Source organism: Lissotriton helveticus, chromosome 9, assembly GCF_964261635.1.
Source record: "Lissotriton helveticus chromosome 9, aLisHel1.1, whole genome shotgun sequence".
NCBI classification, from domain to species: Eukaryota; Metazoa; Chordata; class Amphibia; order Caudata; family Salamandridae; genus Lissotriton; species Lissotriton helveticus.
Window position 1 is genome coordinate 1,271,348,111 of NC_136070.1, and position 14,379 is coordinate 1,271,362,489.

Here is a 14,379-nt window from a genome sequence, read left to right on the forward strand (position 1 = left end):
CCAGTTCAGACATGGCCATATGCAAATCAGTCTGACCCTGTGCCTCATGGGAACAGTCCAGCCCGAACTGCCAAGCCATGTCTTCCCTGGACCGGAATCAAGCTTCCCAGGACCGGTTTCTGGCATTACAGCCGTCTTCAGCCGGGCTTGCTTGACTCCAGTGGCAAAGTGAGCAAGGGACTCACGTCTGAGCATACCCTGCCAACTTAGGGCGAACAAAGAAAAACCAAAGGTGGTGATGGACAGAGCGTTGACAATACAAACACTCACCCCCAGACAACTGATCTGGGTTTAATTCATCACCAGGCCCTGGTCTTCTCTTTTTTGGCCCCCTTCCCTAGGTTCTCCCCCGGCCCCTTCTACCTCAGTCAAAACTTTAGGTATCAAACTCAATTCTCAGCTCACTCTCCCCTCCCAGGTTAGTTCTGTGGTGTCCTCTTCTTTTTTGTCACTACGCACCATCCGCAAGGTATCCCGTTTTTTTTCTTTTGATGCCTTGAAACTAATCATCCTGGCGATGGTCATTTCCCGCCTGGATAACGGTAACGCCCTGTATGCAGGTATTCCTGCATATTGTCTAAAGCGCTTGCAGTTGATCCAGAACCAGGCGGCACGGTCGGTGTTCAATCTCCCTAAATCTCACCACGTAACACCCCTTCTTAAATCCTTGCACTGGCTCCCTGTCCGTGAACGCGTCCAGTGTAAGCTCGCTTCCATCACCTTTCAAGCACGACTGGGCGCGGCTCCGGCTTTCATCACATCCGAGATCGTTCCGTATGTTCCAACTAGGGATCTACGATCATCCACACAATCCTTGTTAGCAGTCTCCCGTTTCCGGAGGAAGAAATGGGGAGGATCAAAGTTCGCGACCCTTGCCCCAGTCATGTGGAATTCCTTGCCTCTAGAGCTTAGATCTCTAACTCATTACCCTCAATTCCGGAAGAAACTCAAAGCCCACCTATTTGCTAAGTCTTTTAACTAGATTGGTTCTTGCTTTTGCTCTTTTTTGTTATTTTCTGTTTCCCCTCTGGGGATTTGTTTGCTGCAGTGCCATGAAACCACTGGTGAAAGTGCGCTTTTATAAATATTTTAAACTCAAACTCACTCCGCCACCCCAGTTCAGACATGGCCATATGCAAATCAGTCTGACCCTGTGCCTCATGGGAACCTTTGGTTTTTCTTTGAAAAATCATCACATCAGGCTGAGAGGCAGAAGACAAGACATCATGACTTAGAATAAAAAAACTGTATAATGAGAAAAGTAAATAACAGGCATTCCCCTTTTATGGGGCATATTTACAAGGGTTTTATCTCCGCTTTTTGGCTTAAAAGAGGGTGCTAACATGCATAATCGCATGTTAGCACCCTTTTTCCCAACGCCTCCATTTGCATCTCTAATGAGATGCAAAGTGGGCGTCACTGGGCATACCCCGCATGGACATGTTCACATTGCGATACTTGCTAGGCTGTCCCAGGATTTTAGCACACGTTAGTTTTTGGAGAAAACAACTGTTATCTCCAAAAATTATTGTCTGCTAAAATGCAGACTTCCCTATCCCTAACATTGGGGTAGATTATGCTGATATGACCCTGTGGGTCGTACCAGCAATGTTATCGCTGTTTTGCATGGAACAGCGTTGGAAAACCTGCAAAAGGGCGATAGGCTCGCAATCTCTGAACTTTTTATCGCCCTGGAGTAACGCGTTATTTATAACGCGCTTCCAAGGCGATAAATTGCAGAGATAGCCTACAATAAGAAATTTATCGCTAAGCGCGGCCATCGATAATTATTACTGCCCGTTGATAATATGCCCCCAAGTTCTCAGGATCTAGAATGGATTCTCTATCAGCATCAAACTAGCACAAACTTCTTACATAAAGAACATGAAGTTATATCTCATCAAAGCACAATATATCTTAAAATGATGGCATCAGCTCCCGCTGCATTCTGCTTCTTGTAAAACATCCTGAATCATGTTGTGGGCTCTGACCTGAGTACAGCACTCTTTTGCTTTCTAGATAGCTTTGTGCTTTACAAATCCACATACATACATGCATACAAACACAATATTTACACAGATCAAACTTCATCAGAAATTAAAGAGATTGACAATTTAAAAAGTTCAATACCTGAAAGCGAGTTTGCTTGGCCAAGTGAATATCCATAAGATTTACAATATTCAACTCCATATACGGAAATTCCAAATGTCTCCGACTGATGGGAAATTTCATGTTGCCCATCGATTTTTCCCAAATTCACTTCCCAACCAGTGAATCCTTCCAGGTGCTGCACGTTGTGTACATAATCACTCAGTGGTCTGTGGTCGAGTAGAAAATCGGATGACGAGGAGGATGAGCGAGACACAATAAATAAGTAGTTGTAATAAGATTCTTGGGAAACAAACTTGTAGTATCTCCTGGAGAAGCTGTTGGGTGGAACTGATGTTATGAAAGGATCGAATATGGATACTAATGGACTCTTCCCCCCTGGAAGAGATATCCAACCATGATTGGCTCAGTCGCATTCACAAGCATTGCGGTTTGTAAGTCCACTCTGACCTGAGAACCAGCTTGAAGGTGGTACTGTAGAGTGGTGCCTTCAGTAAGAAGATCCAAGGTGGTATTTGGTCTTACAGCGATGATAATAATACGGTCTTTCGTATCTTTAGTCATCAGGGGGAATACGACAAACTGTTGCCCCCAACTTTTCACAGGATATAGCTGTTCGATTACAATGTCACAAGCGCTGACAGGTGAACTGTAACATTTGTTACCACTGAAAACAGCCACTGGTGTTGAAGAAACAAGTCTGGTACCAGTCAGGTCGTTAGCGTCACTGAGCAGAATGACCTCTTGTGGAGCCAGGGTAATGGTGACCATCTGTTTGTCTTGATATCTGATTCCATCAACGACTAAGGAGCCGGACACTGTAATGTTAACCTGAGTCTCAACATCTTGGCCATTGCCAACAGCAAAATAGTTTCCTTCACCACTTGGGGTTGTGAAAACGACGTACTCTGTGCCCAAGTCTTGTTGGGAGAGGCAGGTGAGAGCATCTGTAACGTAGGCAGCTGTGTTAAAAGCAATGATAGATATATCTGCATCTGAGCTCACTGTCACTAGCTTCCTTGAGCATATACTCTGTAGGTAGGACCACCTCCGTTGTGCTGTCCTTCGCCAAGAGAACAGTCTTATTGTAGGGTGGAGAGGGGACTGTGACCTGAACCATGCACGGCTCATCATAACTGCTCAGCTGTAGTGCAAGGGTGGCAGAAGTGTCAAGATTTTCTGTGAAGGCTACAATAAAATTTCTTCCTAGGAATTCAGAAAGAAAGCAAGAAAAAGAAAAACAACACTTTTTAATGTGTGACCCATCCATATGAAATATTTGTTTCTTGACCAAAAGGTGCATAATGATAACATGAACATAACTGCAAGTAGATAAGGAGTTTTAGACACAGTTTGTCTTCTCGCATTTCGTGTGTCCTGTTGCCCATTATCCCTAGTATTGCACTATTGAAGACTATAGGTTATATTTACTAAAGGCTCAGGCAACACAGCGCAGCAACTAACAATGCTGCGTTGCACAACACGCAGAGAGAAGGACAGCACCATATCTACAGAGATATGGTACTGTCCTGCTCTCTCCCTAATGCTGGCGCACACACCTTTTCACTAGAGTGCACGGTGTCTACCTGAGGCTAGCATAGGTTCACTATAGTGCAAGGTGTTTGTCTGAGTCTAGCATAGCTTTTGAACTGAAAGGGTACCCTTCCAGTATTAAATACTAATCTTAGAATAACTATAACAATTTCCTAATTTGTATCCGTGTTGTACATTGTAGAACACATGCAAAGTGGGAAACCAAAGGAGAAACAACAGCCTTTTACATTGATAGCGCCTATTTAAAAAAGGTTTTAATTGTTGCTGAAAAATCCTGTCTGCTTTTTTTAAGTTGATCTTTTTTTGGACAAAATCCTTGGGTGGCTCCTTTGCAACAGCCATGTACAACCCATGGAACACTGCTTTGATGCTAACAAATGTACAGCAGTGCCAGACACTTCTTTGTGTTACTTTCAGGCTAATTTCCAATGCAAAATACATTTTGCGTTGGAAAGTACATTGGAAAAAAACATTTTGTGGCACTATTTTGAAGGAAGCACTGTGCAAAATCTTAGTAAATATACCCATTTATGTTAATGGTAAAAGAAGGTTTAGGCACTATTAATACCACAGAAAAGAAATCCAGTATTTGAAAAGCGCGAACTACTCACCCATACGGGGTCCCAAGGCGGTTGGGGCCATCGTGGAAATTAACTGAGCTATTGCTCAGAGTCATATGGTGCTGAGCTGAGCTGTCGCCATAGTCGGGGATCGAACTTTGAGCCCTGTGCTCCGAAGTCAGCTGCCCTGGCCGCTGCGCCAAACCTCTCCAGAGGATATCCAGAGGAAGGATGATAAAATTGCAAGTTGTACTGTCTCACTTCAAGTTTGGCAACAAGTGATTATGAAGAACACTGCATGGTAGCACCTGGATTGTGAAGATCTCTCTGTGAAGGAGTTTGATCCAAGGAGATTCTTTATGGAGGAAGGATCCGGTATTTTATTAGTTTTGGGTGATCTGCCTAATATGCAAGCCCTTCAAGTGTGGATTCCTGGCAAATGGTAACTGTAATTACTCATATGCTTTCTGTGTGGCAGTTGGTTCTTACTGGCTTGAGCACATTGTGCTGCGTCTGTTAGCGAGCCTTGTTTATGCTGGACTCTCATGCACATTTATCTGCTTGTCCCTGCTGCCCTTGCGAGCCTGAGTGCATCTCTCTGCCTGGGCCAGATCGTGTTTCTTAGCTTGCGCAACCATTGCCTTAGCGAGCTGCTTACACTTGTGTCACGCCTCCTGGGCATCGCTTACCTCCTAGTGAGACTCAATGTCATTACCACTGCTTTCAAGGGGAGCAGGATCGATTTGGTAGTTTTGGGTAACTATTGTTTTTTCCTCCAAATCGAGAAAAGGTAAAGTGTACGTGACCAAAAAGCGAATCGATGTACTTAGGAGGTGGCATCAGGCTGGTTTTGGCATCGTGATAAGACCTGGGAGGAAACACTCTTCAGCATTAGAAGAAAGCCACAATGTTGCGAGTACTATCATTAATGAGGTGCATTGGGTCTCGGAGTTTACTAAGGTTTTTGGAGATAACAGTGGAGAAATCTGAGATTTCAAGCATGTCATTAAGGTGAAAGAGGGGTGTACTCCTGTTAAGCACAAATTATGTAATGTACCTTTTAGTTTCATGAGTAACCTGTCTAAAATGTTGTCTCAAATGCAATTAGATGGTATTATTGAACTAGTAGATGCCACTTTATGGTTATCACCAGTTGTTTAGGCCAAGAAGAGATCTGGTGAACTACACCTAGGTATTAATTTAAGGAGTATAAATGATGCCATACATGTGGAGAATTTTCCTATTCCACAGATTGAGAGCCATATTACAGCGGTGGGTCAGGTCAAGTGGTTTACAAAATTGGATTTAAAGGCAACATATCATCAGGTGATCTTGGCTAAGGATTCATGGCATGTGACTGCTTTTGTGACTCCAGATGGTACCTTCTAATTTTGTAGAATGCCGCTTGGTCTGGCCTCGACTGTGTCTGTGGTTCGAAAGATCCAGACAAAATTCTCCATGGTATGAAAAACTTGGTGGTGTTCCAGGAAGACATCTTAGTGTTTACAAATTCCCTGGATGAACATGACATTGTTTTACGGTGTGTACTGAATGTCTTCAGCAGTAACAGTGTTACTTTGGGATAGGACAAGTGTTGTAAATTACATTGAGTATCTGGGTCACATGTTATTGTCAGAATGTGACAAACCTAAACCTGGTTTGGTGGATAGCATTTGAAAACTCCACATCCCAATGATGTGGAATTTTTTTGATATGACAGAATGTTTTAGAAATCTGTTGCAGAAAAATTCTGAATTTGTTTGGTCCACCGAATGTCAGCAAAATTTTGAACTCACCAAAAAGCGTATTGTCTCAGCTCCAGCACTACAACCTTATGTCAAAGGGCTTAGGACAGCAATTACAGTGGATGCCAGTGTGTATGGTCTGTCATAGAAAAGAGTGAATAGTAGAAAAGTTTGAACCATATGTTTGTGGTAGACTGTTCAGCTTGGAAACTGACCTCAGACAATTAGTGGATATTCATCAAGGGATCAAGATCAAGAAATCTACTGCTGGGTTGGCTCGTCTTGCTGTGATTCTTTAAGAATTCAATTATGAAGTAATTTATATGCAAGGGGAAAGAATTGTAAGGCTGATTGCCTATCAATATTACCGATTGTCAACAACTCAGATCAGCTTGTGGAGGATGATGTGGAAGAATGTATGATTGCAAAAGGTGAGGATCAAGTGGTGTGTGCGAATCTAGGTGAGTGGTGCACTGTTTTAGGGTCTGATAACCTGCTTCAGAAGTTCATGGTGTTTGTGTTGAATGGTTGGCCTAAAGAGAAGAGTCAGAATTTACAACCTTTTCGTAAGATTGCAGATTAATTGTCCCCAGAGAGTGGCATTTTAGTCTGAGGAGACAAGTTCATTCTTCCTAGCTGTTACAGGCATAGGATTGTTGAAACAGCGCATGCAGGACATTTGAGCATGGCGGAAACAAGTTACAAAATCTTTTCTAAAAGTTGGATCTTAAAAAATGTAATCTATCCTGAACTGGGACAAGTTTCCAAGACACTCAGAAAGTGACTTCACTTAGAACCTACAGCTCCAGTCTTGGAATCACAAAGTCAAGAGATTCGAAACAAGGAGTAAGAACGGAGGATGTGTTCTTAAAAATATACTGTTACAGAAGCGAAATGGGACAGAATGAGTGAAATCTGGAGATGGTGGAAGGGCCTGTGTCAGTTGGGGCTGAAAAGGAGAGACTGCCAGGACAACCAGAGATGAAGAACCAATCAAGGTTACGCTTCCAGGCCACAGGATAAGGAGAGTGCTTCCGGATGATATTAAATAGCGAGCGGCAGCAGGAATCAGTTGGTGCCTCGCAACTTGCCTTCTCCACCCACTTTGTTCATTGTTGGTATTCCCGCACCGTTGTTGTGTTTCCCTTCCCCTACATGTTTTCTATCTCTAAGTTTTGTGTCATGTCTGATATCCACATAAGGAATACAATGGTTCAAGGGTGGCCTAAATAGGTCCAAGGAAACAACATTTACTTAGACTAGATACTAAATCAATTTGGGAGCACAACATGTAGGGCAACATGTGTATTGTTAATCATTGTGCTTTTTCAACATATTGGTATTTGAGAAATACGTTCAGGTGCTCACATAAGTGACAGGGTGCGTACTGTGACTGAGTGAAAGTGAAATAGGAAAAACATCACATAAACAACAGAGGGAAATCCACAAAAATATATACAATGGAGGGATTTTCGTTGGGGGGGGATCAACGACGTTTCGATCTTTATTGAGTCAAGATCATCATCAGGACATGGTGAGCAGTCTGGAATTTCTTGGGAAACAGATCAATGGTGAAGGGAAGCAGAGTGTGATGAACACTCTGGTGGGAAGCCTGGGGGTACTGCTGGCGTAATTTCCGGATGGGTCGAGGGAGGGATTAGCAGGCTGATTGAGTTTCCTTCACACCTTGCTAGTCGTTCTGGAGGAAGAATCACTTTTACGGTAATTTTGGCTGTTTAAGGAAATGTGGTGTACAAGATTCGGATTGTTTACAATGTTGGCACCATCAATTCAGGCCAGTCGGTTGTCTAAACTTCGTCTCTATGGGGTTAGTTTGCAAGTCGGGGTTCCCTCGAGGTGGATTGGTTGTTGAATACGAGGATATCGGGTTTTGAAATGGGATTTAATCGCCGTGATCTGGGGCCTCTTGTAGCCTTCCTGGTCCTCGCGTTTATCTGCCAAGTTGCCTAAACACAGCGACTGTGGACCGCATTGTTGCCCAGCAAATAATAATAATAATAATAATAATCCACATTTGTAAAGCGCACAATCACCCGTAAGGGTCTCTAGGCGCTGGGGGCCGTCGGGAAGATTAAGCGAGCTATTGCCCAGAGTCACATGGTGCTGGGCTAACCTGCCGCCGGAGCCGGGGATCGAACCCTGATCCCCAGATTCCAGCGTCAGTCGCCTGGCCGCGGCGCCACACCTCTCCCTCATCCAAAATGGCTCTATCTTGAGCTTGCCCGCGCAGACTAAATAATCTTCACTTGTGCACCGCTCCAACGCGGTTAACCTTAATTTCCACGGACCACCAGCATTGAAGAATCTGCCATCATTACTCAAGGCAGTTTGAAATACTCAGGAATGCAATTATACCGTCCTGATGATGATCCCATTATCTTGATAAAATTTATCGAAACGTCGTCGACCTATGAAACATATTTACATGTTAAACCATTGCGTTAAAACCAGTGTGAATATTGTTTATGGAAAGCTTGTCATAGATCATCATTGATCATAAGCCTCCTCTGTTTTTTGCCTGAAACACTAAGGGCTAGATGTAGGTAAATGGCATTTACCGATTCGTAAATACCGAATTTTCCTGAATCGGTATTTACAAATCGGTAAATGCTATGTAGGTATTTTACCGATTTTTTTACCGAATCTATAACATTCGGTAATGACGGAATCGGTATTTACCGATTCGGTAATTGCCATTGATTCCTATGGGCCTTGAGGCTCATAGGAACCTATGGCAATTACCGAATCAGTAAATACCGATTCAGTAAAATTACCGAATTGACAAGGGGGACAGGGTGTCACTTTGACACCCGGTTGCACCCCTGATTCAGGCTTGTGTGCCATGTGACACACATACATGCCCTCAGGGCATGTATGTGTGTCACATGGCACAGGTGTACATGCACAGATGTGCATGTACACAGGAATTCGTTATTTACCATGCAATAGTATTACATGGTAAATAACGAATTCTTAGGGGCCTGTGGCACTGTTTCCAGTGCCACCTACATATAGATTTACCGATTCGGTAAATTTACCGAATCGGTATTTTACAGAATCGGTAAATGTACCCATTTGGTAAATTTACCAATTCTATAAAATTTAGTCCCCCTACATCTCAATCACCAAATACCGGTCGGTAGCGGCCGAAATCGGCCGTTACCGACCGGTATTTGGTGACCTACATCTGGCCCTAAATGTCCAAATGTAATTGTCTTTTGTTTGTGTGTAGGACGCAGGACTGTGTCCCACTCTATTTCTTTGCTTGCTCTTGAATTTGTCTAACATTTCTTTGATTTATTAAATTGTTTGTCCGGCTGGACATCCTGCAATATAGTACTGATCCTAGTCTATATTCATTATTATGTTATAATGTTTCTTAAGGACCGTTGTTTATAATATAAAGTCTTCAGTCTGGCAGCAGGATCTGACTCTATTGAACAGCTTTCAACATACACTCAACACCATTCTTCAAATATTCCAGCCCTCAGGCTCCTCTGATCCCACCTCCTTTTTGCTGCTCCTGATAGTATGTTGCTACCTTGTCTCACTCCTGCTCTTCCTAATCCAAACCATCTACTTAAGTTCTTGGGTGCAGCTTCCAAATCTGCTATTTACTGGGATCCACCTTCTGATCCTGGCTCCAGGTGGATTATTAATACCATAGGGACATCATCAGGTCTGACCTCACTGGACTCTGCAGCCAGTCTCTTCTCGAAGGCAAAGGCCTGACAGTACAGATAAAGCGTTGGTAAAAAAATCAAAAACACACAGTACCACACACACACACACACACACACACACACACTAATGCACACACACTAACACGCACACTAACACATACACACTGACACACACACCCACACACTAATGCACACACCTAAACACACACTAACACACCCTAAGGGAAGGTCCTGATCTTGGTCAGATAGGTTTTAAACCATCCCAGGGTATGGAAGCCGGCCTGGTCCCAGCCTTGAAAGCATCGCCTCATCTCAGGTTGGGCGAGCCTGTTGTACGCTCTCTTACAAGACCTGCATGTGGCTGTCAATTGAGTATCCTGGTCCTTCCTCCTGGGAATCTACCAGCTCCTTCAGTCTCACATTTCTGAAAAGGCCAAAGGATATTCAGCTTAAGGAGTGAAAGGTGTTGCTTTAAAGACTTTCTATTATCCATCTCTATCCGAATGGATGACATTTAAACTGTATGGCCAAGGAAAATGGAAGTTATTGTTCTGGGAACTATCTCAGATCCTGCCGGCCAAAACATCTGGGCCCAACCCCATGATGATTCAACTCAGCTCACAACTTAGGTGTTATTTTGGTTTGAGCTCGTCCTTTAAACACACAATCTCGAAATTGACATTACTTGATTTTACTTTTTCAAATAAATCTTTTATTACGAAGCTGTCATCCAGACAATGATCTTATATTGGCAGAACTACTATGTTGAACACTTTAGTGATGAGTACTGCTCAAACACAGAAGGAAAGCACCTTCCTATGGGAGGCTGTCTTTAGTAAGTGGCAGGATTTAGGAATGAGAGACTGCGCCAGGCACCACCAAACATCGTCACAAATTAAGCACTAGGGATCATTCTGGTAGCGGTGTTGTGAAAGGTCTATTTTTACAATGGGGACTCACCGCAGGCGATGTAGTGGTGTAAAGTAGCTGTACATGCTCCGTCCTCAAGTAAAGACAGTGAACATGTGCACTCGACGGAAAGGGAAAACAAACAGCCATTCCCAAAGGTTAGTAAACCATGGAAAATGAACCCTCAGCATCCAAAATGGAATAGGACAACAATAAACTGTGTGAAATCAAACCACATGCGTATTCAAGCCATGTGTTTCTGAAGAATTTTAGCAAACTGAATAAGGACACTATTTAAATAGAGAATAAAAATAACTTACAGTAAGAAACAGAAGTGTGTTTCTGCTGCTGCCCTTCAGCAAGATGGCTGTGAAGGGGCTACAAAGTATTAACAGGGAAAATGGCGTTGCAGCAGTCACACTTATGCAAATAGAGAAGAGCCACCTACTGGCCAAACTAAGGGGCACATTAGGATGGCGGGCAGATCGTCACGGCAGGGCGGGCAGTGGGATGTACGACGTTACAACGCATACTTTTACAACGCATGCCATTACAACAAATTTTTTACAACGCAAATGCCATTACAACGATTTTTCTAAAAACTACCTTTACAACGCATACCATTACAACGCATACCATTACATTGCATGTATGGTAAGTATTGGATAGTATAGGGGTAAAAATTACTATTTTAACTCCAGGGGGTGCAAAAGTAGGGTAAGTGTTAGATAGTGTAGGGGTAAAAATAACTATTCTAACTCCAGGGGGTGCAACAGTAGGGTAAGTTTTGGATAGTGTAAGGGTACTATGCGTTGTGATGGTATGCGTTGTAATGGTATGCGTTGTAATGACTGCGTTGTAATGACATGCGTTGTGATGGTATGCTTTGTAATGGTATGCGTTGTAATGACTGCGTTGTAATGGCATGCAATGTAATGGATCTTGCGTTGTAAAAGTTTTGCTGTAATGGAAGTGCATTGTAAAAGTTGCGTTGTAAAGGTTGTTTCCCCGGCAGTGGGGGCGATCCGCCCCCCATCCACACCTGAAAGACCCCACGCCATATTAGGATGGTTGGGGGTCTGCAGGGGACGGAAAGACCGTCCGCCGCTTTTCCACCGGTCAGCTCGTCAACCGGGCGGAAAACATGTATAATATGGTGGAAGTGTCTGCAGGACACCGCCATCCATATTATGGTGAGTGTGGAGATGAGCTTTCAATGGCAGCGTTGCCAACATGGAAAGGCATACGGTCTTCGCTGTTGGGGTCCCGTAGCGGGCCCCCTGAGTGTCGGGGGTGCACTCGGGGGGTACCTGTGGTACACCCCTACATTGGCATGGACAAGGCGGCAGGCACCATGTGGTGACTGTCACCTTGTGCACGCCAATGCACAAGGTGAATTCTCAGCACTGTGGCGGGCGGTGCTATGAGCCCCGCCCGCTACAATGCTGGGAATGGGGAATGCCACCGCCACTGTCGCATCCTAATTGCAAGTGCGGGTCCGCCGCACCCCTGGCAGACGGTCCCGCATACCGTTATAAAGTAGATAAAGTCCGGCCGCCATCGTGATAGGCCCCTAAGTAAAGCATTTCACGCTATTTGAGTTCATGCTTTGGGCGGATGACTTGGGGTCATATCAAGACTGAAAATTAGATTTTATATGGTTTTTTTGTAGAAGAAGAAATGTGCAAATTTCGTTGAGAACTGGACGATTTGTTTTCTGTCTATCTATTTGTTTTCTCTTCCAAAATAAAGTTGGATTTAGTTCTTGTGGAAACCAATCTTCACAGGACAAAGTCATCACATAGGAAAGGCTGGCAAGTGGATCTTTCTGAGAAGTCACAAATGATGCAAGTTTTGGTTTTATTAGCTCACCCTTCGAGGACGCGGTGCTAGAATTCTCTCTCGCAGTGGTTATTCTGTGTCCTGCAAAACAAGAGGAAAAATTTACTTTTCAATTAAATGTTATTCAACCTTTTTGAAATTTGCATTTTAGGCACAGGAATACACAATTTCAAATCATACAGAAAAGTATATACATCAATGTGAAACATATTGAAGGTTTTATGGCATCCTACAAACAGCAGCACTTCCCATCCAGGGCCTAAAGAAATTTACCACATCACCCCCATCCTGATAGAATTCCATTGATTCCCTTTTTCGACCTGCGCCATCTTTAAAACCAGCAGCATCATTTACAAGGTCATCATGATCAGCATCCTGCTTATCCTGCAGATAGGCTCACCATCTTTGGTGGTTCTTGGCACACCCCCAGCCAGGAATCCATTAAACTGTGATCTGAGCAGTGTAAAAAGAAAAAAAACAAGCAATGGCATAGCCAATAGGCCTTGCCTTTGGGACCTTATAAGTGTTTAGCAATGCAGTACACTATCCCTCACTGGCATGCCCACACACTCTTAACATCTTTGAAAAATTGTACAAGTTTTTTTTTCTCTTTTTAAAGTCGATATGACAAAGGAGAAGGTGTGGCATAACGGCCAAAGCAGCCAAATTTGGAGCGCAGGGGACCAGGTTCGAGCCTTCTAGTCGGCTCAACATCCTGTGATTCTGGGCATATCACTTTATCTCCCCATGCCCCCCTGCCAAAAAAAAATGAATGTGTCCTTGTGTAACCTAACTGGTGCTCATTTAAAGCGCTCCAAGAGGGCTGGGTGTGAGGTGTTGGGGTTTGGGTGTGAGTTGATTGGGGTTGGGTGTCAGTCTCTGGTGAGGTGCATGCTCTGTAGAGGTGATTGTCTCAGTAGGTTGGGTATGAGGTGATTGTCTCAGGGGGCTGGGTGTGAGGTGATGGGGGTTGAGAGTGAGGTGATGGGCGTTGGCTGTGAGGTGATGGGGGTTGGGTGTGAGGAGTGGGTGCGAGGAGATTGTGGTTGGGTGTCAATCTTTGGTGAGGTGCGGACGCTGTGAGCCTCACGTGAAGTAGGTTTTAATTTCAAGTGGCACAGGTGCCAGGAGGGTAAGGTGTTTCATGGAAGTGTTCAGTAACTGACACAGGAGCGTCTCCATAGGTCTCCAGGTGCACAGATGCCGCTCGGGCTCACCACTCCTCCACACTTCCAGATCCTGCCGCACCAGGACAGACACGTGCTCCTGCCTCTCGGAACCGGTGACACATTGACTGGTCTGTTCCCTTGGGAACTGGGCAGAAGCTATCGGCAGCCACGTGACTTCCTGGAACATCATCACCAGTCCCAGTGCAGTTCTGTCACTCCCTCGAAGACTACTTGTCTTAAAGAGCGATATACCCAAGGGAGTAAGGTGTCAGGAGAGCAAGCACTGGGCAAAGGGATAGTACCTGTGCGAGTCTGTAGAGACGAGAAACAGGTTCCTCTCCTTACTTTGTATACATGGTGTGGCCCCTTAAGATGTGTATCGTCTTTCCTCACAACTTTACCTTATCGGCTCGTGCCCCTTTAAATGCTGGAAGCATATCTGCCAACTATCTCCATATCCTCAGTGACATTCAGTGACTCTTGGAGTTTAGCTAACCGCCAGTTGGATTATGGGAGTAGCTGTTTCGTTATTATCACTGTACTGGCTAAAAAAACACACCATATAAAATGTTGCTGGCTAAAATGTGGTGACTGGACATTTATGAAGGCTAAATACCCATCCGGGCAAAATCATGGGATGAAAACCTAAAGAAAATAAAAACTGTTGCAGGGTATATGAATAAATATGGTTTTCTGCGTGCAAAAAGAAACTTTGCACTCGGGCAGTTTCTAAGATAACAGAATAGCAATGCACGGCCAGAACGAAAAGGTGGGACAAATGCAATTA

The 14,379-nt window shown here is 44.1% G+C and overlaps 1 protein-coding gene across 1 annotated transcript in view; it reads right to left on the reverse strand.

Annotated features, from left to right (window-relative positions):
* LOC144783416 (uncharacterized) overlaps positions 1 to 14,379 on the reverse strand; it is a 182,528-nt gene that overhangs the window by 76,821 nt on the left and 91,328 nt on the right. The window contains 5 exon segments of the mRNA XM_078662404.1: positions 2,131 to 2,484; positions 2,487 to 3,133; positions 3,135 to 3,315; positions 12,454 to 12,504; positions 12,824 to 12,876. Of these exon segments, the coding sequence (XP_078518530.1) occupies positions 2,131 to 2,484; positions 2,487 to 3,133; positions 3,135 to 3,315; positions 12,454 to 12,504; positions 12,824 to 12,876 (1,286 nt within the window).